Genomic DNA, 23,556 nt, shown 5'->3' on the forward strand with positions numbered 1-23,556 from the left:
TAAGGAACATCTGCTATCTAAATAAGGAAGCATAAATATATACAAAATATGAAAGGTAAATAAGGAAACGTAGCATGCCTAAATTACAACAATTAAATCTGTCTAAATAAGGAAACTAAGACTACATACAAAACATGTCTAAGGAACATCTGCTATCTAAATAAAGAAGCATAAATATATACAAAATATGAAAGGTAAATAAGGAAAGAAGGAAACGTAGCATGCTGTCATTGTTGGAAGGATCGCTTAGTTTGAAGATTTCAATGTCGTTCGTGATTGCATCTTGGCAAGAAGCCATCCACCTCCGCAGTTCTGCTCCTATAGTTTGATTCAATCCGTCTGTTTTGAACTTTAGACATATGCTAGAGAGGTTAGGGTTTAAGAAGAATAGATGGGCACTAGTTCTTTCCTTGGATGATCAATTTCGATCGATATTAGATGTAATAAGCCGACCCAATGAACCCGAATTTAGTAGGGACATGGGCCTTTCTTATGCACAGGCCTACTCTCTCCCCTCCCCCGCACGTGGTGGGAGGATATATTACCGAGAGAGAGAGAGAGAGAGAGAAGGTAATAGGGTTTTCTATGGGATTTGAGGCTTTTTTATATTACTGCAGTAGTTGATACAAAGTTACATGATACTTATTCTCTATATAGTCGTTACTGCTGCTGCTTCGGGAAAAGTTCATGGCCCATAGGCCTTCTGCCATTGCTCCATATCCAACAAAACTAGGAAAAAAGAATGAAGAGAGGAGAAAATTGATGGAACGGAGCTATAGAAAGGAGAGAAAGAAGAGACGGCAAGGGAGAGGGAAGGTTCCACATATTTCACGATAGAGGAAAATGGGTTGTTTTTTCAGAGTCTCGGGGGGAGAGCGTTTTCAAGAGTTTTATTCGAGTTAATTCATCAGTCACAAGGTGATTTGTCATTCCTCGCTTTTCCCAACTCCCCTAGAGAGAAGACAACGAATGTGTATTGCCAAAAACGAAGAAAGCTTGCTTGCATCATGAGATTATTGTCTACATTGCTCCTAAAAGGAAACACAAATGTACTGTGTAATATCCTAAATCCTTTGAGATGATGGCAAAGTCAACGACGCTCCTTGGCTGGGGAACTCATCCATTGAAATTATATGGTTTTGAGAGTACAGCCTCTGAGATGTTGGTGATATATATAACCTCTCAGTCGTTGAAGGCATGCCCGGGTTTCTCTGAACTATAGGAGACATGTACAGTCTTTCAGGCGTGGGGGGAACAGCATCAGTCCGCTGAGAAGCCGGAGCCATGTTTTCATTCCTTTGAGATGTTACAGGCATGTATATCCTCTCTGAAGTTGGATGCAAAGCAATATCCGTCCTCCGAGATGTAGAACCCATATGGTCATTCAGGTGAGATGTGGTGGGCATGTATAGCCTCTCAGAAGTTGAAAACATGTTGGTGTTAGTCCTTTGAAAGGTTTGACCCATGCCATCATTTAAGTGAGAAGTTGCCAGCATGAATACCCTGTCGGAAGTTGCATGCACAGTAGTGTCAATCCGATGAGATGTTGGAGCCACACTCTCATTCCTGCACGAAGTTGGACCCATATTGTCGAGTGCGTGAGATGAAGGACCATATACCCTTTCAGAAGTTAAGGCCATTGCAACATCAGCTCTTTGAGATGCTGCATTCCTCTGGGATGTAGGCACATGAATCCCGTCTGATGTTGATGGAATAGTTTCACTCCTTTGAGACGCTGGGGGTTGAGTTTCATTCCACTGAGACTGAGGTATATATATCCTTTCAGATGACTTGGGTGTCGATATTGACACTCCTTCACTTGGTAAATCCCTCTCTGTTGATGGAGGCATAGCTACTGACATTTCAAGGTTTGATAAACCCCTGTCAGATGTTGGAGGTAAGACCATGGACACTTCCTGGCTTCTTAAATCTCTATCCGCTGTTGGAGACACAGATGGATTTGGTACATCCGCCTCAGATGTTGGAGGAATTGGCAATACTTCACAGGTTGGAGAATCACTCTCGGATGCTAGAGGCATGGCTGGTGACATTCTTTGGCTAGGTGAGTCTCTCTCAGAAGTGGCAGGAAATGCTGAAGATACTCCTCGGCTTGTTGTATCATTCTCAGATGATGGAGGCGCAGCTAGAGACACTCTAATATTAGGTAAATCCTTCCACTGTTGTGCCACTGTTTTGATCTGGGTGTAAAATTGCACACCAGCCTTCCCTGCAAAGTCAAGAATCAAAAGAAACTGAGAAACTGAAACGAGCATGTAACTCAATTGAGAGAGAGAGAGAGGACCAAATAAATTATACCGCAAAAGTTTAGATCCCCGGCAAAAGATGCCTTCGATCCATTGAATGAGGAAAATGGCAATGGAACTGGAACAGGAACATTGATCCCAACCTGAGTCGTATTTAAATTCTTGTAATAAAATGACATGCAAGATAGAATAATAGATACACATCTGAAAGAAGAACAAGAAAACCCATGGCCCAGTCTTGGCTGCTCACAAGGTCTCCCCCTATCCCATTGTGGGTACCACTAATCACGTTTTAATCATAAACTTAAATGCAACATTTGCAAATAATGGCCTCCTCAACTCTAAATAACGTGTGAGCCAATCATGTTTTTTATTCAGGTTTTGTACAACTAACCCATAGATGGGCCCCTGCATTCTAGCCAGGATTGGCTTAAATTGAGCAACAAGGTGGATTGTGCGATCCAATGGCCAGAAAAGGGGTACCAAAAGTTCTTGGTACCTATATGCCATACAGAACGGTTGACTTACCAGCACAGCCTCAACTTCATTCTGGAACTTCCTAGCAGCAACACCAGATGTCGTGAATATGGAAGCTCCATTTCCATGCCTGTAAAATAGGAATATAAAAATATGTAATTGTGAAATATCTCCAAAAGATTGTGAATTGTCAATGGGTACTTCGGATAGCATTTCAACACAATAGAAGAAAATGTCTCAGCATAGACCCTGGACTCTTCTTATATATTCCAAACTCAAATTGCTATTTTTCCGATCTATTTAGATAGTTTATACAATTAGTTGCAGACCTGTGCAATGGGCAGAAATAGTTGAAGGTATGCAGGAGCCACAAGGAAGACAAAATTAGCAAGTGTTCAACCATTAGAACATTTATAGATTCAGGATGGGAAAGAAGATGGGAAAGACACATGATAAGTCAAAACAGTTGAGGAGATGGAAAAGAAATACACATTGGTAAGTTATGTAAAGATCAGGAGACAAATATCCAACATCATGGCCCGCTGACATGGATGAAAAAGTGATGTGGATGAACAAAAGAAAAAAGGCTAATTAAAGGCAAATGCTTCGATAAAAAGATATTATACTAGATTCCTATATTTTGACAAGCAATTCATCCTAGAGTTTCAATAACATGAACAATTCACTCCCACTACTTGCCAAACTTGGTGTATATACACTGAAAAGAAAAAGATTTGTGTACCTCATACATAATCCCATTGTCAATTTAAAACGTGACACCTTGAAATACACATGATAAAACATTCACCTTGGAGCTACGTGAGTTGTAACAGTACCTGTTTTTGTTCACAATGGTTATGGCCTCTTCTAGGCTGTCAGCCTGGGTGACCAAATAAACGAAATGTTGTCAACCAATCTCCAGCTCACACCACAGACAAAAACGAAAGAAACCTAATTATGCATACCTGCATACAAATAAGGACTGGTCCAAAAATTTCTTCCTGCTCAACACAAGATACAGTGCTGTCAACAATATGCCAATGTCTTTGGTTCTAGTCTTCTTCCACTGAGATCATAATTATCCAAATACATTCTTTTTGGAAACAAAAGTGGAACTGCAAGCATGAAAAAAAATACCTTGTAGCACTCCATATTGGTTGTAACATCGCATAAGATGGTAGGGCCAACAAAATTTCCATTCTCATATCCTCGTACCTACAAAGTTAAATTGGAAGATTTCACTGTGGTTTTCAAAAGCAAGATCTCGCAATATTTAAAAAATAAATTAATACAACTCCTCAGCAAATGACAAGCAGATGAATTCTCTCATCATGCATCAAAGAGAATACCAAACAGAAAGAACTTTCCAAGCCAGGGTCCCATGATCTCACTTAGTTCAGACCAATAAATCAATGTTTTCAGTCTTATATTGTTTAAAATTTTCTCCTGCGTTGAATGGAAAAGAACCGTGGTTCCCTGTTATGACAAAGAATGTCAAGGATCATGTGATTTGGGTTGTGAAGACAATGGGTGAGCGTATGCTTGAGCCCTGTGTCAAGTATGCGACCATGTTTATTTGTGCAATAGAAACAAGTACTGGGAGCCCCAATTGTGAACAGTTCATATCAAATCTAGCTAACATACCCCAGATAGTGAAACAAGGATTTTACTTTCAAGCAATCTCTATAAAGTTTTCCTCTAACCAGGTCTTGCAAGAAAACATGATTTTAAATTAAGCTTAAAAAATGTGCTATTAGGATAGGATGGATCCAACCAGTCCCCATAGGAATCACATGTATAAGTTTCCTCTAAAAAATGTGGACGTGCAATACCTTAAAACGAATGGTCAAGATTGGAACTTCTCATAATCATTTATATAGTCCAAATCAAAGAAGGTCACATCTAATGTAAGACTCAGTTTACATATAAGCAACTCCATTCACTAAAAAATCCCTGGCAGCCGCTCTTGGACAACCCATATTGCCTTGCAATGCCCCTTAGCCATGTGGCATTAGCCGCATTACTAAGCTAACTTATAAAATCCTCTGGGTCATTGCTATGATGTGGGATCACAAAGACATTTTGATTCTCATCCAAACCACTGTTTAACAGAGATGATAATCGCAATAATGTAAAACATCCAAAAAGAAGATCCAATTAAACTCAAAACATCAATTAGTTTTCATTAAAAAAAAGTAATGCAATCAAAATGGTTCACATGTCAAATGTCGGTCTTCAAATGTCAATGTTATAACTAAGGCTCCTAGGAGGGAAGCTGTTTTTGCTAGGACGGCAACTTTAGATAAGATATATATTTTGGGGTGTCAAATATTTCCGGTGGGCTGAGTATCAAATATTTCGGATCTGACTAATATTTTGGGCTGTAAAATATTGTCGCTGCCTATGACGTATCTTGGTTTTCCCCTGGGTGCCTCACATAAATCTGTTTCGATTTGGGAAGGAGTGATTGAGAAGATTGAGAGGAGGTTAGCCAGCTGGAAAAAATTATATTTGTCTAAAGGGGGTAGAATCACTTTAATCAAGAGTACGCTGTCCAATCTACCAACATATTTCCTTTCTCTCTTTCCTTCAACAGTGAGGGATTCTATAAAAATTGAAAAGATCTATAGGAATTTCTTGTGGGGAGGTAAAGGGGAGGAAAAGAAATATTATTTGATGAGTTGGGATAAGGTATGTCAACTGATTTCAAATGGTGGTTTGGGGGTGTGTAACTTGAGGCTTTTTAATAAAGCTCTTTGTGGGAAATAATGATGGAGATATCATTTAAAAAGAGCTGCATTATGGGAAAAATGTGATAGATGTTAAATATGAGGGTATGTGGGGTAGTTGGTGTTCAAATGAAGGAAAAGGAGCTTATGGGACGGGATTATGGAAGTTAATTCAAATGGGTTGGGGGGAGTTTGTTAAACATGTCAAATTTAAGGTGGGGGGATGGATCAAGAATTCACCTTTGGCATGATAATTGGTGTGGAGAGTTAACCCTCAATCCTTCACTTTTTTGGATTGCAAGGCAGCAAGATGCAACTGTGGCTGATTCATTCTCTTTTTTGAATAATAGCATTCAATGGAATGTTGACTTCATGAGAAATGTAAATGATTGGGAAGTTAATGTAATTTCAGATTTTCTCAGCAGATTATATGAGTTGAAGATTGTCCAAGGAAGTGTAGACAGATTGTTGTGGATTCATGAAAGAAATTTCAGATTCTCAGTTCACTCCTATTATAATGCTTATAATGCTTGTTTGATAGGTTTATAATGCTTTAACCTGCCAAGGTGTATGTGATTACCCCTGGAAAAGTAATTGGAAAGTTAAAAGTGCCAAGTAAGGTAGCTTTCTTCTGTTGGCTGGTGTCTCATGATAAAATTCTAACAACAGAAAATCTAAGAAAGTGTTGTCTTTGTATTGTTGATTGGTTTTCTATGTGCAAGAAAGATGGCAAATCAGTTAATCACTTGTTTCTCCATTGTGAGCTGGCTAAAAGTTTGTGGAGTGTCATTTTTGGAAGGATGGGTATTTCTTGGGTGATGCCAAAGCATGTGGTAAATTTACTAGCTTGTTGGAGGTACGCTGGGCGGAGTCTACCTATTGCAGCCATTTGGCAAATGATTCCTTCGTACTTGATGTGATGTCTATGGCTAGAAAAAAATGGGAGATGTTTTGAAGACAGAACGATCGATGGAAGAAATTGGGGAATTTTTCTTTAAAACTCTATGTCTATGGGCTAAGGCTAATGTAATGAATGGTGATGGGAGTTATTCTAGATTTTTCTCTATCTTTTTAGTCGCTGTATGTAGGCATTTCCTCTTGTATACTTCCTGTGTACTTGGGCTTTGCCTCTTCATTGTAATAAAATTCTTATTAATTATCAAAAAAAAATATAAATATATATATTTTTTATAAGTATATATATATATTGATAGGTAAATTTAGGTAAGACACTAGCACTGGATAGTCTATGAAAGAGGCATTTGTAGTCTTGGAGTGTTGTATGTGTAAGCAGTGCGGAGACAGGTTTGAACATCTCCTACTTCAGTTGGGGAAATATAGGTTTAGATTTCTAGTACCTTTGGGAATGTGTGGGTTATGCCCCAAAGGGTAGTGGAGTTGTTGCCCTTTTGGCTTTTTGGTAGAGCCCGTGAGAAGAAGATGAGACAGTCAAAAGCCACAATATTTAAGATTTTTGTTGTTTATTCTTCCTCATTAGTTAGATGCATTTTTTATGTACGTGTACTAGGGTTCTGCCTCTCAGTGCTTTCAATTACATTATTTATCAAAAAAAGAACATTTTTACACATAGCTGCATGACTATAAATTGTGAGCATTGAATCCGCCTACAATTTGGACAACTAGAAAAGCCATCATTTCTCTACATTGGAATGAAACTCCATTATGACCAAGAGCTGCCAACAACCAGTAAATTTGCAGTATCATACTATTTCTCACCTTTTTTTTTGCAGATGACACTATTATTTTTTGTGATGCTGATCCTGGACAGTTTCAAGCCTTAAGGGCTATTTTATTATGTTTTGAAGCTGTATTAGGTCTAAAGGTAAATTTGAGTAAGTTGGAGATAGTTCTTGTGGGGGAGGTGCAGAGTATTAACTGCTTGGCCGAGTTGTTGGAATGTAAAGTTGCTGCTTTACCATTGAAGTACCTTGATCTTCCATTGTGGGTCTTTCAAGGCGAAGTCTATTTGGGATGGGGTTGTGGAGAAGATTGAGAAAAGGTTGGCGGGTTGGAAGCGGCTTTATTTAACAAAAGGGGGTAGAATCACTCCATTAAAAGTACCCTTTCTAATCTTCCAACTTACTTTCTTTAATTCCATTGCCAGTAGAGGTGGGAAAACAGATTGAGAAATTATTTCATACATTTTTGTGGGGTGGTATGGGTGAGGAGACGAAGATTCATCTTGTTGGTTGGAAAAAAGTTTGCTCTCCTATTTCAAATGGAGGTTTGGGGATCCGGAATTTGAGTAGTTTTGACAAGGTTTTGTTGGGAAAATGGTTGTGGAGGTATGAAGTGGAAGAGTCATTATGGAGGAAAGGTCTTAGATCGGAAATATGGGTGTGAGTTTTTTTTTTTTTTTTTTTTGGGGGGGGGGGGGGGGGGGGGGGGGGGGGGGGGGGGTGGCTGTTCTAAGGAGTTTAGAGGGACCTATGGAGTGAGTCTTTGGAAGTTTATTAGAAAGAGATGGGAAAACTTTGTAAAACATACAAATTTTGTTGTTGGTGAGGGGATTTTGGCTTGATACTTGGTGTGGTGATAGGGCTCTTTGTAGCATGTTCCCTGCTTTGTTTTGTATAGCATCTAATCGGCTTGCATCTGTTGCTGATCTGTCAGTAATTTCGAATGGAATTTTGCAGTGGGATGTTGGTTTCACAAGAGCTGTTCAGGATTGGGTACTTGATGTGGTGTCTGATTTTCTCTGCTTCCTGTATTCCCTGCAGGTTGGGGCTGATGAGAGGGATAAAATGATATGGAACCATACGGGTAGCAAAAAATTATCAGTTTGGTCTTATAATAAGGTATTGACTGTTCAGCAGTGTGATTTCTTTCCTTGGAAGTGCATTTGGAGGTCTCATGTGCCTTCCAAAGTTGCATTCTGCATTTGGACAGCTTCACTTGGAAATATTGACAATATTTTGACGATTGATAATTTGAGAAAGAGGGGTTTTGTTATTATGGAATGGTGTTTTATGTATAAAAAACATAGGGAATCAATGGATCATTTACTTTTGCATTGTGAGGGCTAAGGCATTATGGGATGGAATTTTTAGTAGAGTTGGACTGGTTTGGGTGATGCCAAGGACAGTAGTGGATTTGCTTGCATGTTGGATGGGGCTTCATAGTTCTAAACAAGTGGTTGAGGGGTGGAAGATGGTTCTTTTGTGCCTCATGTGGTGCATTTGGTGGGAAATGAACGAGCAATGCTTCAACGATAAGGAGAGCACCTTGGAGGAAATCTGGAAATTCTTTGTATTTTCTTATTACAATGGTTTTCTGCTATAGGTCTTGATGGAGCTTCTGCTCATGCTTTTCTGTTTTCTTGTTCTTCTGCTTTATAGAATGTAACTAGTTGTTTCTTTTGTATACTTCCTGTGTACATGGGCTTCACCTATTACATTCGTTCAATAAAATTTCATTTTACTTTTAAAAAAAAAGGGCAACTGCTGAAACCCATAAGACTTTAACCACAGCCAAATCTCACAGTAAACGTTCAAGAGTTTTTGCAATAGACTGAAATTGAGAAAAGTAGCATTATTGACACCAATGGGCCACATTTATTTCTAACTCCAATAAAGAAGATTTGATGCAAGAGGATTCGCACAACTGCAGTAAAGCTAAATTTGAAAAGGAGGTATCAAACAAGGTTTGGTATATCAACAGTTAGCTTGTCTTGGCGAGAGCATAAAGAAATCCTACCACGACATGTCTCCCATCAAGCAGCATTCTAGCACCACTTTCGACACCAGATTGTACTAATCTGCATACGCGATCCTTTGCCTGCAAAATTTAACACACAAGAAGAATGAAAAAGTAAAAGAAAAAATCGAGTATCTTACATAACTTAAAATGAACACAGTATGCACTAGCAACCAGCTAGGCAACAATAAGTGCATTACGTTGATAAAAACAAAACTCAGAATGTAATAAATACATCTATATTGTAGATGGATTGGGAAACTTTTTGGGGGCTATGCTTGCACCTCTTTAGTAATAAGTGGACCAAGGTCTGCACTTGGATCTGCTCCTACATTTACTTTAAGTTCTTTGGCACGCTCCACAAGTTCTTCTTCCCTGTACAGACCCGCAGACATCATTTTTGTAAGACTAGGATTTGCCAAACCCTATTAAGTGGATTGGAGAATTGGAAGAGACCCTTGGGAACTGTTATAATTTCATAAATGAAAAAGACTGACTAATTTGGAACTGACTAGTTGAGTATGAAGTCTGAAAATCGATGATGATTCTTTATGAAAGCAAGCACCCAATCCAAGCTTAAAACTTGGAAATGCCAAACCATATAGAAAAGTTGAGGCAATTGAATCATAATACCATGGCCTTGAACCTCCGATAAAAACAGCTGTGCTGAGTGCCATGCCCCGCTGGCCTGCAGCACCAAAGCCAGCAGCCACAAGAGCATTCAACGTAGCGTCCACACTAGCATCAGGCATAATGATCGCATGATTTTTGCCTCCTATATTGGACTAAAGAGTTAACACAACAATCAGTAACGTTGCCTCCTATATTGGACTAAAGAGTTAACACAACAATCAGTGACGTAGCCAAATCATGAATTTACAGTTTCCAACTGGGTCTAACCAAAATTGAGAGAGAGAGATGAAAAGCAGGAAGCACTCACCTGAACATGTTTTCCTCTAGCAGCTGCCCGGGCATATATGTGCATTCCAGCCTGAACAACAGGTGAACAAGCGAATAATTTTTTTTGATCTGTAGGTGAACAAGTGAATAAATAATATATATGCATAAATATCTCTCCATATGGTCTATATATACGTGAATTTTAAAAACAAGAAAGTCAACTAATCCCGCACTTGCTTTATGTTGACAACATTTGAGGGCACAAACATATAATGGTTAAGACTGAAATGGTGGGAAAAAACTGAAAAACACAACCAGGTATGGTATCTCAGTAGAATAGTCTCTGGGGGAATGTAAGATCTTGGCATAGAGCACAGGAAGATACAAACGTTAATCCCGATCTCAATTTTACATCCTCCTTTATATAAGCAGACAAACATTGCTCGTTATGTATAGAAATACACTAGAACCAATCAGGGTGTACAAACATCACTCATCAACTTCAAAGCAGAATTACAAGAAGACAAGAGGATGGTATACTTACAATATGAACTTTCGCCAAACCAAATGCAATAAAATCCCCACAGTTAATATATGCCCATTTGATATCCACAAAAACTAAACAGAGCAACAAACATCACTCATCAACTTCAAACCAGACTACACAGGAGTCAATAGGACTGCATACCGAAAATTTTGCCAAAATAAATCCAATAAGATCCCCAAAAGCTAACATGCGCATGTGTGGGTGTATAAAATGTCTCTACTTAAAATATCTTCAGGCATTGCATAAGCATGTGTATGTATTGGTAAAAATGTAGTATGCTCGAGGACAAACTTACTGTATTCGAACCAAAGAACGAAACTGCTTTTATATCATCATCATCACATATTTGATTAACAATGTCCTGCTCCAGTTATAAAAACAATAATACATCAGGGATAAATAAATGACCTAACTGGACCTTTAAATTATAATTGAGTATAAATCTTGACATAGAAAAGAAAACGGGTACAGAGGAAAATGTAGAGAATATAGAAGTTTTTAAACTTGTAATATAATGTTATAATGTTTTTTTGATTGGCACCGGGTGTCCAAGAACAGTGTCCCGGCTAATCCCGGGGGTGCACAAGCCCTCAGAAAGGAGTTTCCTGCAAGTGCACCCCGGGTAATTTAAGGAAAAAATCCTCTAGTCTAATAACCCCTACAGATTATTTGCACCCCAAGGGATTTGAACCTTAGACCTAGGGGAGCTTACCCCCAAGCCCAAGGCCTTTATCACTTGAGCCAACCCCTAGGGGTTGTATATAATGTTATAATTGCATCAATATTCCAATACGTGTGACCTTTTGTATACCGTCTTGTGTACTTGGGCAATGCCTATTCATATCAATATAATCGTTTACTTATCAAAAATAAATAAATATTCCAATACTTTGAGGCACAAAAAAGATAAATCATGTGGAAAGAGAAATATCATGCCAAGTTAATATAGAGATGATAGACAAATTCAAAAGAAAAAACTAAATAAACAAATCACTCACATAAGACAATCTTATGTAGTTTTGCACAAAGGTTAATGACAATGTGTAGAGACAATCATGGAAAATTTCACAAATAAAAGGTTCAGTATCTTTGCAGTAAGATACATTCAAATTCTGGGCCTGAATACAAAAAACTGAACCAGCTCTTGGAAGAAACTCACTCGTTCCTCTAAGCGGCTTCTTCTAACCGTATAACTTCCCCCACAAGAGATGAACACCTTAGGCTGAAGGCACTAATCGGGCTGAAAACCACAATTTTCCAAACCCCACTAACTTAAATCTCCAATAGCACTAAACGATTCAGCCCAATAATTCTAAGGTCGGAATATTGTTAATTTTTATTAGGCCTGAATTATATTTAATAAGCCATATTGGATAAGCCCACGAGCGATAAATTATTAAGATTGATTAGGAGTTTTAAGTAGGCTCAATAACTATATTAAATCTCATTTATTATTTATTGAACGAATTAGACTCCTTTTAGAATTTAAAGATTGGCCATTAAAAATTTATTTCAATTTAAAATCATCATTGATTGAAGTCCCCTACGCAATCTCAATCACTGCTAATCCTACATTGAATGAACTACTAGATCATGTTTTTAAATACAAACTCTCTTCTTGAATGATTGTAACCGAGTCCAACTCGAACTCATCGACATCCTATTCCAACAGGAATACAACTCTACAAGTCATCTTCACGTTAAAAATCTTTAACTGACTACCTTCTCAAACCCTAAGCCATGCACATCTCCACCTTCCGCTAGGATTCATGCCCCAATAGAACTCTCTTACAATTCTACAAATCATCTTCACATTAAAGCTCTTAAACCAAACCCTTATATATACGCTCAAGCCTATGCACCATACATGTTTCTCGTTCCTCTTCAAGCCTTAGTGTAGTTTCTGTTTACCTAAAATCACGCTGAGCACCTCTAGTCAACTAACATCCCTTGTGTTTTCTCTCTCCTAATTCACGTGATCGATTTCATGTAAACAATATTGGATTAACACTGCAATGTAAGTAGCATGATCATATCCTTACACGTATGTATGGTAAACAGCATGTCTTTTGTAAAGATATTATGCATGTACGCCCTCCATAGAAAGCCCCTTTTATGTAACCAAGTCATTATAAAATTATGAAAACCCATAATTTTACATAAAAAATTATGCATAAAAATATTTATGAAAAGTCATGATTTTATATGAGAGTAATGCATTAAAATATTTATGAAAAGCCTTGCATGATTTTATGTAAAAAATGTTACATCAAAATATTTATGAAAAATCATGGTTTTATGTGAAGAAATATGTATCATGACATTTTATGAAAGAATGTGATTTCATTTGAAATCTATGATATAACAAGTACGCAAGTATGATTATAATAAAGTATGAATGATAAGATACATAATGGCCTATGTTATGATATGAACACGGTACCATTTGTTACGGGCATGCTGGTAGTGCACTCAGTGTGTCTTCTTTATGTATAGATTCCACGACCCGCGGCCATGGGCAAAATCGGAATCTACTTAGATTCACTAATCCTAACTCGTGGGGGTCAACAGTGGGTACCGGCCTATGACAAGTGAAAAATAAATTCATGTTCATGTTATTTACATATGCATATTTTTCAAGAAACCTTATGTTTATTATGTTTACTATATGATGTGTTACTTATTGAGTATTAAACTTATTTTTTGTATGTTTTTATTTTTTAACCACCCCAGGTAATGATATTTATGAGAATGGAACTGCAAAACAGGACTTGGTCCAAGGAGGCGAGGTAGAGGCCTAGATAGTTTTTGTCCTGCTCAGTTTTATGATTTAAAGTTTAAAAGTTATTTTGATAGCACATGAGACTTTATTGAATTTAAATAAATGCTTCCACAAACGCTCTTTTGGATTTTAAGTACTTAATAAAGATTGAATTTATTTATTTATAGGATCTTTCGTATCTGGCACTTCGTTAGTAAGAAAAGTGTTTAAGTTTAGTAGCACACTGATTCCTCATAAAGTCTAAAAATGACTTTATCGAGGAGCAGGGTGTTACAGGGTAGGGGCTCAAAACTTTCTTTATGTATACTAATTTCTGTGGAAAGTCTTGGGCCCCGTTTGGATGGAAAAATTGTTTCATCTCATTCTATCATTACATTTTTTTCAAATTTTCACATAATATATAATAAACAATTCAACTTTTTTAAATTTCAAAACAATAATAATATTAAAAAATAATATTCTAACAATATTTTATTCAACTTTCATATAAAACCATCTCATCTCATCTCGCTATCTAAACTGTACCTTAGAATTTCTTATGATTTTAGAGTATCTTTTTCTCCTTCTAGACAGGTGTCACTCTTGTATATATCCTGTGTGCTTGGTTCCTAATGAAGATTTATTAAAAAAATGCATATAACATGAATATAAAGCAGTTTTTTGTGTAAATGATAATGAAAAAGGAGACCCCATGGCCCAATGACCTCATGACTTTATGGGGTGAAGGATGAGGTCATAGGGACTAAGCTCTCTCATCTACTTCGTTGTCACCCCAAAATCTTCAATGGGGACCTTGATACCATTGGAAAGAACCAATGGAGTTGCTGAAGACATACGGGATTTAAATATGGGTTTGTCATTGGTGCCTTGTGTGGAGGAATGTCTAGAGTCAGGAGTGCAGTTAGATACTGTGTTTGAGGATAATGTTGCTCCCATGGTCTCTCTTCCTCCGATAACGGATTGAGTTCTACCTAAAGTTAACGAGATTCAACATTTCGTGAAAATTTCACATGGAGGATGTGAAGTGATATTTTAAAGAACTAATCACTGCGATTAAGGCAAACCACGTGCTTGAAACCAAATCAAGTTTCAAGAAAAGCAGGGAGTTACAGCATCTTTCTTGGACAATCAACTACGACGCTAAAGGTGGTAGCTCAAGTACAGGAAAGTCTAAAGGGAGGGCATTGTGAAGACAGGAAACAAGGCGTTGGGGTTGGGGTTTCGGGTTGAGTATTAGTTCTACGGAAAACAAGGGGTTGGGGTCAGGTAGGTGTATTCCATTCCAATTCGGGCTTAGTGTATTTTAGGTTGCTTTTCACGGGCTTTTTGGGTCATTAGGGGCTCTCTAATATGGGCTATGTGTTTTCTTGTATACGTTCAGTATACTTGGTTACTTGTTTTGATATATATAATATTTTACTTATCAAAAAAAAAAAAAGGATGAGGTCATGGGTTCAATGTCCCAGGGTGCAACGGTCATGCCTACCAAAAAATTCATATAGACGAGGTTTAAAGAGAAACAGCTTACATGAGTGCCATGAACAATATTCAAGACACCATCAGGCAAACCAGCCTCAATGGCTAGTGCAGCAAGTATCATTGCAGCCCCTGAAACGAAAATAATATTACAATAACAGTAAGAAGAATGCAGTAAAATGCACCAGCAACAAAATAATATGGGAAACAGGAGGATGTCATTTAAGAATAGCACAAGACCAAATAACTGTATACTACAAAACACTGGTCCCAACTAACATTATGACTGGAATTGTACTCTGCACAAATCATCAATACACAAAATATAAAAGTTAACTAAGTTTCAATTTCTGCTTTATTCCTCACCACACTTGTTAAGAACCTTAGAATTGCCAGATTCCACTGCATCACTTACCAGTTAATCCAGGGTACAAGCAGTTCTACTGCCTACAGACATATGTCTATACTCGCATGCATACCTGGTGAATAGCTCAATCATTCGCTGAAATAGAATACTAATTTACTCATCATACATGAATAACCAGCAGCTCAGCCAACTTTACAGCCTTTCTTAATACCATGTAACTTAGCAAATATTGACCTGAGAACAAAACTTATACCTAACCAACTAATAATATTGTATTGGACCATACAAAGTGATGCTACATGAACAAAATTCATTGTTAATGATGTTCCACATGTTCTATACAAGACAGCTGCAATTCAGAAACAACTGTTTAAAACTTTGAATCAACCTGAGATATAACCCCATTTTGTAATTCCTATCGGTCTAAGTGTGAGCCTTGTTAGGAACCCAAACTTTTTAGAGAGGCGGGTAAAACAATGAACTGAATCCTAAAGAACATTGCTTAAAATATAGCCCACACAACTTACCAAAAAAATATATATAGCACATAAATGTGCTTTCACAGATTACGGCGACTACCAATCCTATTAGGAATAGACATAATCAAGTCCATGTATAAACTGAATTAACTTCGTCAAATAAAGGGTGGTTTCTCCAAAAATTTTAATTAACATAGAGAATCAAAGTAAGAGAAGACAAACACAAAAATAAAATTGTTGACAATCACCTGGGTTTTTTTCGCATGGTTTAAGAACAAAGGTATTGCCACATGTGACTGCTATTGGGAACATCTGCAAACTCACTCAACACCTTTGAACATGAGTTTCTTTCCATTCTCTTTTCCCAGAACACATAAACAAGAGTTATATAATAAAAATCACTCAATCTAGAGTCCTATTTCCAAGTTCCGAGTTTTGCTGAAGTTAATTCCACTTTTTTTCTTTCTCTTTTAGAACATATCATAAAATAAACAGTTCTAATATTCAAAGAAGAGAGGGGCATGAATAAGTCACGGATATTTAATTGTATCTATAACCTACTTCATCACCTTCCATTTCAATAGCCACATAGAGAAAAAGGTGGATATCAATGTTGTTCATTAATTAAACTAAAAAAAAGACCAAATAAAAGAGCCCCAAATGAGTTGCAGGCATACCCACAAGGGAATCATTGCAGGGAAGTTAAAGGGACAGATCCCTGCACAAACACCAAGTGGTTCTCTAATGCAGTATGTATCAATTCCATTAGATGCATTTGGAACAAACTCCCCCATTTGCAGAGTTGCCATCCCACAAGCATGTTCGACCACCTCTACAAGCAAAAGAGAAAGGGAATGAGGTCATGAGCTCATCATGAGCATATGGATCCAAGCTTAAATCATTGTTGCTAAATGAGGAAAGAAACTGCAAGACTTGTATGCAGGGACAAACCTAGGCCACGGAGCACATCACCTCGTGCACTCTTCAAAGTCTTTCCCTGTTCTATTGTAATATTCATAGCAAGCTTATCCTGAGAATAAGACATATTGTGTCGACCAAATTAAAATACACAAGTTCAAAAGTGTAAACAAAAAAATCAAATTGCAATAAACTCACAATATCTCTGAGGATGAGCTCCTGAAACTTGAACATTATCCGTTGGCGAGTGGTATTGGGAGTGTTTTTCCATGAAGGAAAAGCTTGCTTTGCTGCAGTAACAGCAGCTTTGAACTCTTCATAGGTAGTTAAAGGAACTTGAGAAACAACCTCTTGTGTTGCCTAATTAAGACACCTAAGGTATTAAAACACCGCTCATGGAACCAACTATATCAATAAAAAAATAAAGGTTTGACTACAGAAGTTTATGGGCTTACAGGATTTAAAACGTCAATCAGTGCACACCCCTGCGAATCCACAAATTTTCCTCCAACAAAATTAGGAACCTTCAACTACATTTAAATTTCAGAAAGTTGAATTCCTCGATACATTCAATGGAAAGCAGAAAGAAACTGAGAGGAAATACAACTAGAAACCAGACACATAGCTATAAAAAAAAATAACTAGAAAGCAGATACAGGAAAGGAAACCTATCCAAATCACCATTTTCTTTTCACTTTGGAACTTACCGGCTTCTTGTTGTTTTGCTTTGAACCTCCAGTTGGAGCAGCATTAGTATCCACAATCATGGATCTATTGGGTCTCCATGACTTAAAACTTCTCTCTGCAAAACACTTTTTATCAACTAAATTTTATAAAACTACTGAATTGACAAAATCATTTGAGCAGGAGCAAAGGAGATATCCTTAGGATATTTTTCACTTCCCGTCTAGTCAAATATTTTACCCCAACTATACAAAATGCCAACTTTCAAGCCTACTAGTCATTTATAATGCACATGCCTTTTAAGCATTCAAAGACACAAAGCCTAATATCTATAACCAATAATAGTGAAACTCCAATCCCATGTTTGGTTTATGCAACCAAAATGAAGAAGATGAACCTTGGACCCTCCATAAAAAAGTCCCACCAGTGCGATCAATGTAAGCATTCAAAAAAAATTAGCGTGCTATGAATCATTTATCTGGCTTCACTGAAATTGCAAGAAGTTACTTACTCCCTTCAATTAAAAAAAGAATATTGCCATTTAATTCCTAATCAATCCACACCTATCCCCCAACATGGATCATATTCATTAAATCTACAGTCAGATTAGGGCACTAACCCCTAGGGGTTGGCTCAAGTGGTACAGGCCTTGGGCTTGGGGATACGCTCCCCCAGGTCTAAGGTTCAAGTCCCCTTGGGTGCAAACAATCTCTAAAAGTTATCAAACACTTGAATTTCCCAAAGTGCACCTGCGAGAAACTCCTTGCCAAGGGCCTATGCACCCAGGGATTAGTCAAGACGTTGTTCCTGGATACCCGAGGCCAAAAAAAAAAAAAAACACAAAGATTGGGCATTACTTTCCAATCATGAGGCCATGATAGTTCAGAACCTACAATTCAGCATGATGCATTCCACACAAATATACAAATCCCAGCCTCCGCATGATCTATTTGATTTAAAAAGCTTAAGTAAATTTCTGACCTGACAGATTTCCTTGGCGGATCTTAGCTTTGAGATTGTACAAATGTCTTGGTGTTGACTGCAGCTCCGGATTACTTTGCTTGAGAGTCTTAAGCACTTGACGAGGTTTAATACCAGCTTCTGTCATAAGTTTGATTTGCCTGACTTCTTCCTCAGTAAAGCGACGACTATAAGGATGTTCTGACATGTCTTTTAATGGTTCATGGTTGTGTTCCCCATTTTTTATGGTTAGTACCCAGACGTCATCTTCCTTCTTACCTATGGCTTCAAAAGGACAATTTATAAGGCGTGAACTAGCTTTTCTCTTGCGTTTACTCTCATCAATCTTACGCCTATTACGATAAACACCTCCTCTATCACAACCAAGGATCACTCTTCTATCCTTCCTAGACTTTTTGATAGTAACCACATATCCTTGATTAGCTCCAAAGTCACGAACGTATTTAATAAGGTCTTCACGATCTTCAAAAGTTCCAGATGTGGGCGGAAGCATCTTTCTCTCCTCTGCTTCTTCTACCTGGCTTTGTGTTTCCATTACTGATGGATGACAAAAGATCCCCAATGGAAAATAAAATATCAAGTAATTAGATGACAAATAGGAAGACAACATTATTCTATTTTGACAAGTAGTTGTCCATCAAAAGTGCAATCAAGTGCAAGACCATTATGTTTCCAAGGGATTCAACCACACAAAAACCCTTAGAATACAAATAATGGGCATCAAGACCATTTAGTTACGATATTAGAGGCAAAGTTCACTTTTACATTAGGATCCTCCAAATAGCACCATTACAAGTTTTTACTAATTTTTATGAGTAAGCCTAATTCTATCATGTAGATTTATTCAAATTTAAACCATTGCTTTGAATTAAATAGTTGATATTTTACAACAAAAGTATTTATCAATTCTTTACTAGTAAGATAACAATTTATTCAACCAAAAGGGATATTCCCCAGTACAGAGAATGTATAAAAGAGAAAAATATAACTAGCAAAAGTTAGGTTTAAAATGTGATACTCTGGTAAACACTAACCTGATAAATGTAGTATTGGATGAATAATAATGTTGATATGACAAAATCTCAACCTTATACTCCCAAATGGATTATTCTGGGGGCAGTGATTCCTTTAAAATCTTATGTTGAATATTTCACTAAGAAAGTTCTCTCTCTCTCTCTCTCTCTCTCTCTCTCTCTCTCTCTCTCTCTCTCTCTCTCTCTCTCTCTCTCTCTCTCTCTCTCTCTCTCTCTCTCTCTCTCTCTCTCTCTCTCTCTCTCTCTCTCTCTCTCTCTCTCTATATATATATATATTTTTCAACTCCAACAAATTCTATTCAGTTTTTTCAAAATAAGAAAGGGTCACATGACTCAATAATGTTGATCCAAACTCGGCAATTCACAAGCAAATTTGCTCTAGCCATTATAGTTTGAGTTCACTTGGCAGTCAGAAATTTCCTTGCACTACATTTGAGTAAAGTCTACACTAAATGCATTCTGATTTTTAATGGTTGTACATATCCAATGTAACTTCTCACAATTATACATTACTAAAGGAAATGTTAACTGCCCCAAACCCAATCACAAAATGCCGCACAGAAAATCTTTTCAAAATGCAATGACAGCGCTAAAAATTGGCTTCGTGAATTTTCTACGATTAAGCATGCGATTTAAATTAGAAAAGGTTGAATATTGTCGATAATTCAAGACGGGTTCAACTCAAGCTTGTTCTAATCTCTGTCAAAATTACTGCCTTAGCCCAGTCCTATCATCTATTTAATGGGATTCATCTTTTCTCTTTTTTTTTTTTTTATTAATCTTTTTTAGCTAGATAAAAATGGGTAGGAGGGGGCAACCCACCTGGTGGGGCTTCCCTACCTGTGCAAGACCTTACCCTACCCACTAGGAAAGGGACAAGAGGAGCCTAAACGGTGGGAAGCCACAGGTGCTCCCTTAAGTCAGGTTTGAGCCATAGCTTAGACCTAATGGTCATTTATTACTGGAATTTTCTTTCGAAGAAAAAGATTGAAATGATTGTTCAAAATTTTAATTGTACTTAGAAATTGTAAATTACAAGAAGAAAATCTGGTGACGGTTAGAAAGGGGACCTGCATGCAATTTTTTTTTTTGGGTGGGGGGGCGGTGGTAAATGGTGTTGTACTGACAAGTTTCAAAAAGGCAAGTATGATCATAAGAAGCAACCTACATTACAAATCATGAAACAAGAGCAGAACCATATCAAGAAAAAGTTCTGTGAGCTATCAAAAAAAAAAAAAAAGAAACAAAAGCACAGCCGCATGCACTCACAATTGGGACAATTGGGGGTAAACACATGAAAGTGAACTAAGCATTATTAAACAAGATTAGTATACAACGAAAAAGGACTAAAGTGAACCCTCGTTTGCATTTAGATTATGTATCCTCCAACAACAATAGCGCGGGATGTGAAACACATAAACCATTTTGAAATCTTCCCTTCTCAGACATTCATTTACTTGGCACAAGCATGAGTAGTATATCATATGCTCTACTGGTTCTCATAGAAAAACTGCACCAACTGAATTCTCAAACTTAACAACCAGAAGCCAAAAACTACTCGACTAGCATTGGTCAATTTTCTCAACCCATTTGGAATTTATAATTTGACCAATTTTCCGCACCCCATCTATCCTGTTCACATTGTAGACTCAAAACATCTCGACACGTGCACCATACACACATAACCATCTAAAACGAAATTACAGATTAAAACGAATCACCAATGGAGATATGCTACAAGCATATTAATCACGTATTCAACACATAGAAAGCGATTATCATTCTCAAATACAACAAAATATGATTAGAAGGCGAGAAAGTTGAAGATTTTACCTGAAGACAAATCCCACTCCAAAGTTCCCTCAGAAGTAAAATGGGGCTTGCAGACCCTAACTTGCTCCCCTACATATAAACACCTGGAAATGACAAGCTACGAGAAGCACCAAAATACAGTTAATCAGAATAAAAATAAAAATAAAAATCAGCAGAGATCAACTGTACTTGAATAGAACATAGTTGTACTTATCCAATGAACCATAAATTATTCAGTGAAACAAATACCATTTCAAAAAGAAAAAAAAAAAATACCTTTTGTGTATAAATACTATGCCTGTTTGGTTGCTGGGAAACGAAGTGAAACGAGAAACTAAATGAGGCGAAAAAAAAAAAGAAAAAAGAAAAGGCAAAAGGCAAAGGAAAATCCTTCTGAAGATTTGTGGGTTTTGGAGGAAAATGATTCGGGACGCCCACTAGATTTGATAAACAAGCCCTCGCTAGTTCCTCAGACACAGTTCGAGACTTTCAGAGGTAACCAGAACCACGCGTTACGGTAACTCGTGTGGGAGTTTTGGGTTTGAGGAACCGATATGGCGGAAGTTGATTAGAGGGTGTCTTTGACGTGCCTTTGAGAAAGTTAAGAAAAACATTTCCACCTTACATGTTCAGACGGGTGTCCCTTTTATCAAAAGACGAGTGATCTGGCCATTCGATTTGGTATCAACTATCAAGTCCAATTTCACATGGAACTTGAAACTGGATTCCTAACATCGGGACACGTGTCCTACACTTTTTCCATAAAACATCCATTTTGTAAAAATTCATGTTTCAAATTCTTTGACAAAAATTACATAATAAAATTTTTGATTCTAATCACTTTTATATATTTTTTATATATTTTATTTATAAATTTAGTTATAATAATTTATAAATTTAGTTAAAATAATTTTTATATAAAATAATTATTTTACTTAATCATATTAATAGATTGTATAAAAAATAAATAAAAATAACTGTATATAACAGAACTTATTATTTAAAATAATACTATTTTTTTTAGAGTAAATTTATGAGAAGGAGACATAAAAATGATGGAGTAGAATGTTTTTACCATGAAAAAATTGAAATGATGATGATATTTTTATATCTAGTCAAGCCTTAATAAATAGAGTACTGCTAGAGTCACTGAACAATTCTCCCAAATTGTTACCGAATGTGACTATTTTTTTCATTTATTTTTTTATATTCTTAAATATTTTTTAAAAGATAATCACAATATCACTTAAAAATATTTACTTGATCACTAAATAAAAAATAAATAAATAAATTCAATAGACTTTTGAGGTTCCCAATTGCATTTCTATAATAAATACGTGTTAACATGCATGGAAGAGTTCAATAGAAAGAGAACGGGGGAGCAAAAAATCAATAGAATCAATGCAAGATAACATAGATAATACAGATTTTTTAAAATTATTAAACAATTTAAAAAATAAATTAATTTAGATTTATTCACCAAAACAACTTTAGATTTTTCTCTCTTTACCTCAAAATAGCGAGAATGTTGTACTTTTGTTGATTGAGATATACTATTCTAGAGATATTCTAAGATACAAATATATACACTAACATATACATCTCTTTATTTTCAATAATCATGTTACAATATTACCATCCTCTATAGAATATATTCATAATATTCTAACTTGTGCATGGTAGTATGATTTATTCTCTACCATATTTAGTTTATTGTGTAAATTAATAAATATAATCAATTTATTGTATTTTTTTTCTTTCTCCTTGTTCACCTATAAATAGATAAGAAAGATGTAGACTTCAAAGTCTTTACCCTTCTTTCTCTCTTCTTCATCATTTTTTCTATTTTTCATACTTTCTATATGGTATCAGAGAATACCTGATTCTGGTATCTCTCATAGAATCTTTTGTGTCCGTACTCAATCTTTTTGTTAGTGGGCATGTTTCTTCACTTTTCTATTTACATAGCACACTACGTCTAGTTTAACAGTCTTTTAGTACTTGATAGGTACAGTTTTTTACATTATAGTTATGTCATTTTTCTAATATGAATTTTCTCATATTAAAGCACTAATCGATTGTATGAGTTGTTGTTGGCATTTTGGCATCAAAGTCACTATTTTTTTTTTTCTATTTATGATAAGTCTCATATTCAACATGTTATTTGATTTTTTTTTTTTTCGCTCACCACACATCCTCTAAAAGTTTCTTGTGCACGTAATAGATGCTGCCCTCATTTTCATCATCAATCTTGTACACTGGCTTGCCAATACCCATTTTCTAGTGTCTCCCACAACTCTTTTTATTGTTCATGATAAGTCTCACACTTAGCATGTTATTTGGTTTATTTTTTCATTCACCACACGTCCTCTATAGGTCTATTATGAAC

At 36.5% G+C, this 23,556-nt stretch overlaps 1 protein-coding gene across 3 annotated transcripts; it reads right to left on the reverse strand.

Moving 5' to 3' along the window:
- Positions 1 to 848: 848 nt before the first annotated feature.
- LOC122318179 lies at positions 849 to 21,782 on the reverse strand. 3 transcript variants are annotated; one of them, XM_043135364.1, is made up of 21 exons: positions 21,444 to 21,779; positions 21,189 to 21,285; positions 18,322 to 18,858; positions 17,364 to 17,458; positions 17,112 to 17,141; positions 16,855 to 17,016; positions 16,690 to 16,768; positions 16,416 to 16,570; positions 15,987 to 16,050; positions 14,945 to 15,024; positions 10,930 to 10,995; positions 10,128 to 10,178; positions 9,821 to 9,972; positions 9,472 to 9,562; positions 9,188 to 9,268; positions 3,879 to 3,956; positions 3,707 to 3,742; positions 3,578 to 3,621; positions 2,793 to 2,871; positions 2,317 to 2,407; positions 849 to 2,227 (listed from the first exon to the last, which is right to left on the reverse strand). In XM_043135364.1, exons 3-21 carry the CDS (start codon positions 18,854 to 18,856, stop codon positions 1,065 to 1,067), a joined length of 3,132 nt encoding a protein of 1,043 aa, XP_042991298.1. In that variant the 5' UTR covers positions 18,857 to 18,858; positions 21,189 to 21,285; positions 21,444 to 21,779; the 3' UTR covers positions 849 to 1,064. The 3 variants fall into 3 exon arrangements, with proteins under 3 accessions (XP_042991298.1, XP_042991297.1, XP_042991299.1); XM_043135363.1 differs by having other exon boundaries at positions 17,112 to 17,186; positions 21,444 to 21,778; XM_043135365.1 differs by lacking the exon at positions 9,821 to 9,972 and having other exon boundaries at positions 10,128 to 10,216; positions 17,112 to 17,186; positions 21,444 to 21,782.
- Between the last annotated feature and the right edge of the window lie 1,774 nt (positions 21,783 to 23,556).

This window comes from Carya illinoinensis, chromosome 8 (assembly GCF_018687715.1).
Source record: "Carya illinoinensis cultivar Pawnee chromosome 8, C.illinoinensisPawnee_v1, whole genome shotgun sequence".
NCBI classification, from domain to species: domain Eukaryota; kingdom Viridiplantae; phylum Streptophyta; class Magnoliopsida; order Fagales; family Juglandaceae; genus Carya; species Carya illinoinensis.

Bases quoted from the DNA above. Each gene is read 5' to 3' on its own strand.
- LOC122318179 (XM_043135363.1), bottom strand. From the start codon at position 18,856: ATGGAAACACAAAGCCAGGTAGAAGAAGCAGAGGAGAGAAAGATGCTT. The intron at 16,769-16,854 runs GTGAGTTTATTG...TCTTATTCTCAG, and splicing joins AGCTCATCCTCAGAGATATT to GATAAGCTTGCTATGAATAT. The intron at 2,872-3,577 runs GTACTGTTACAA...CCTATTTTACAG, and splicing joins ACCATTGTGAACAAAAACAG to GCATGGAAATGGAGCTTCCA.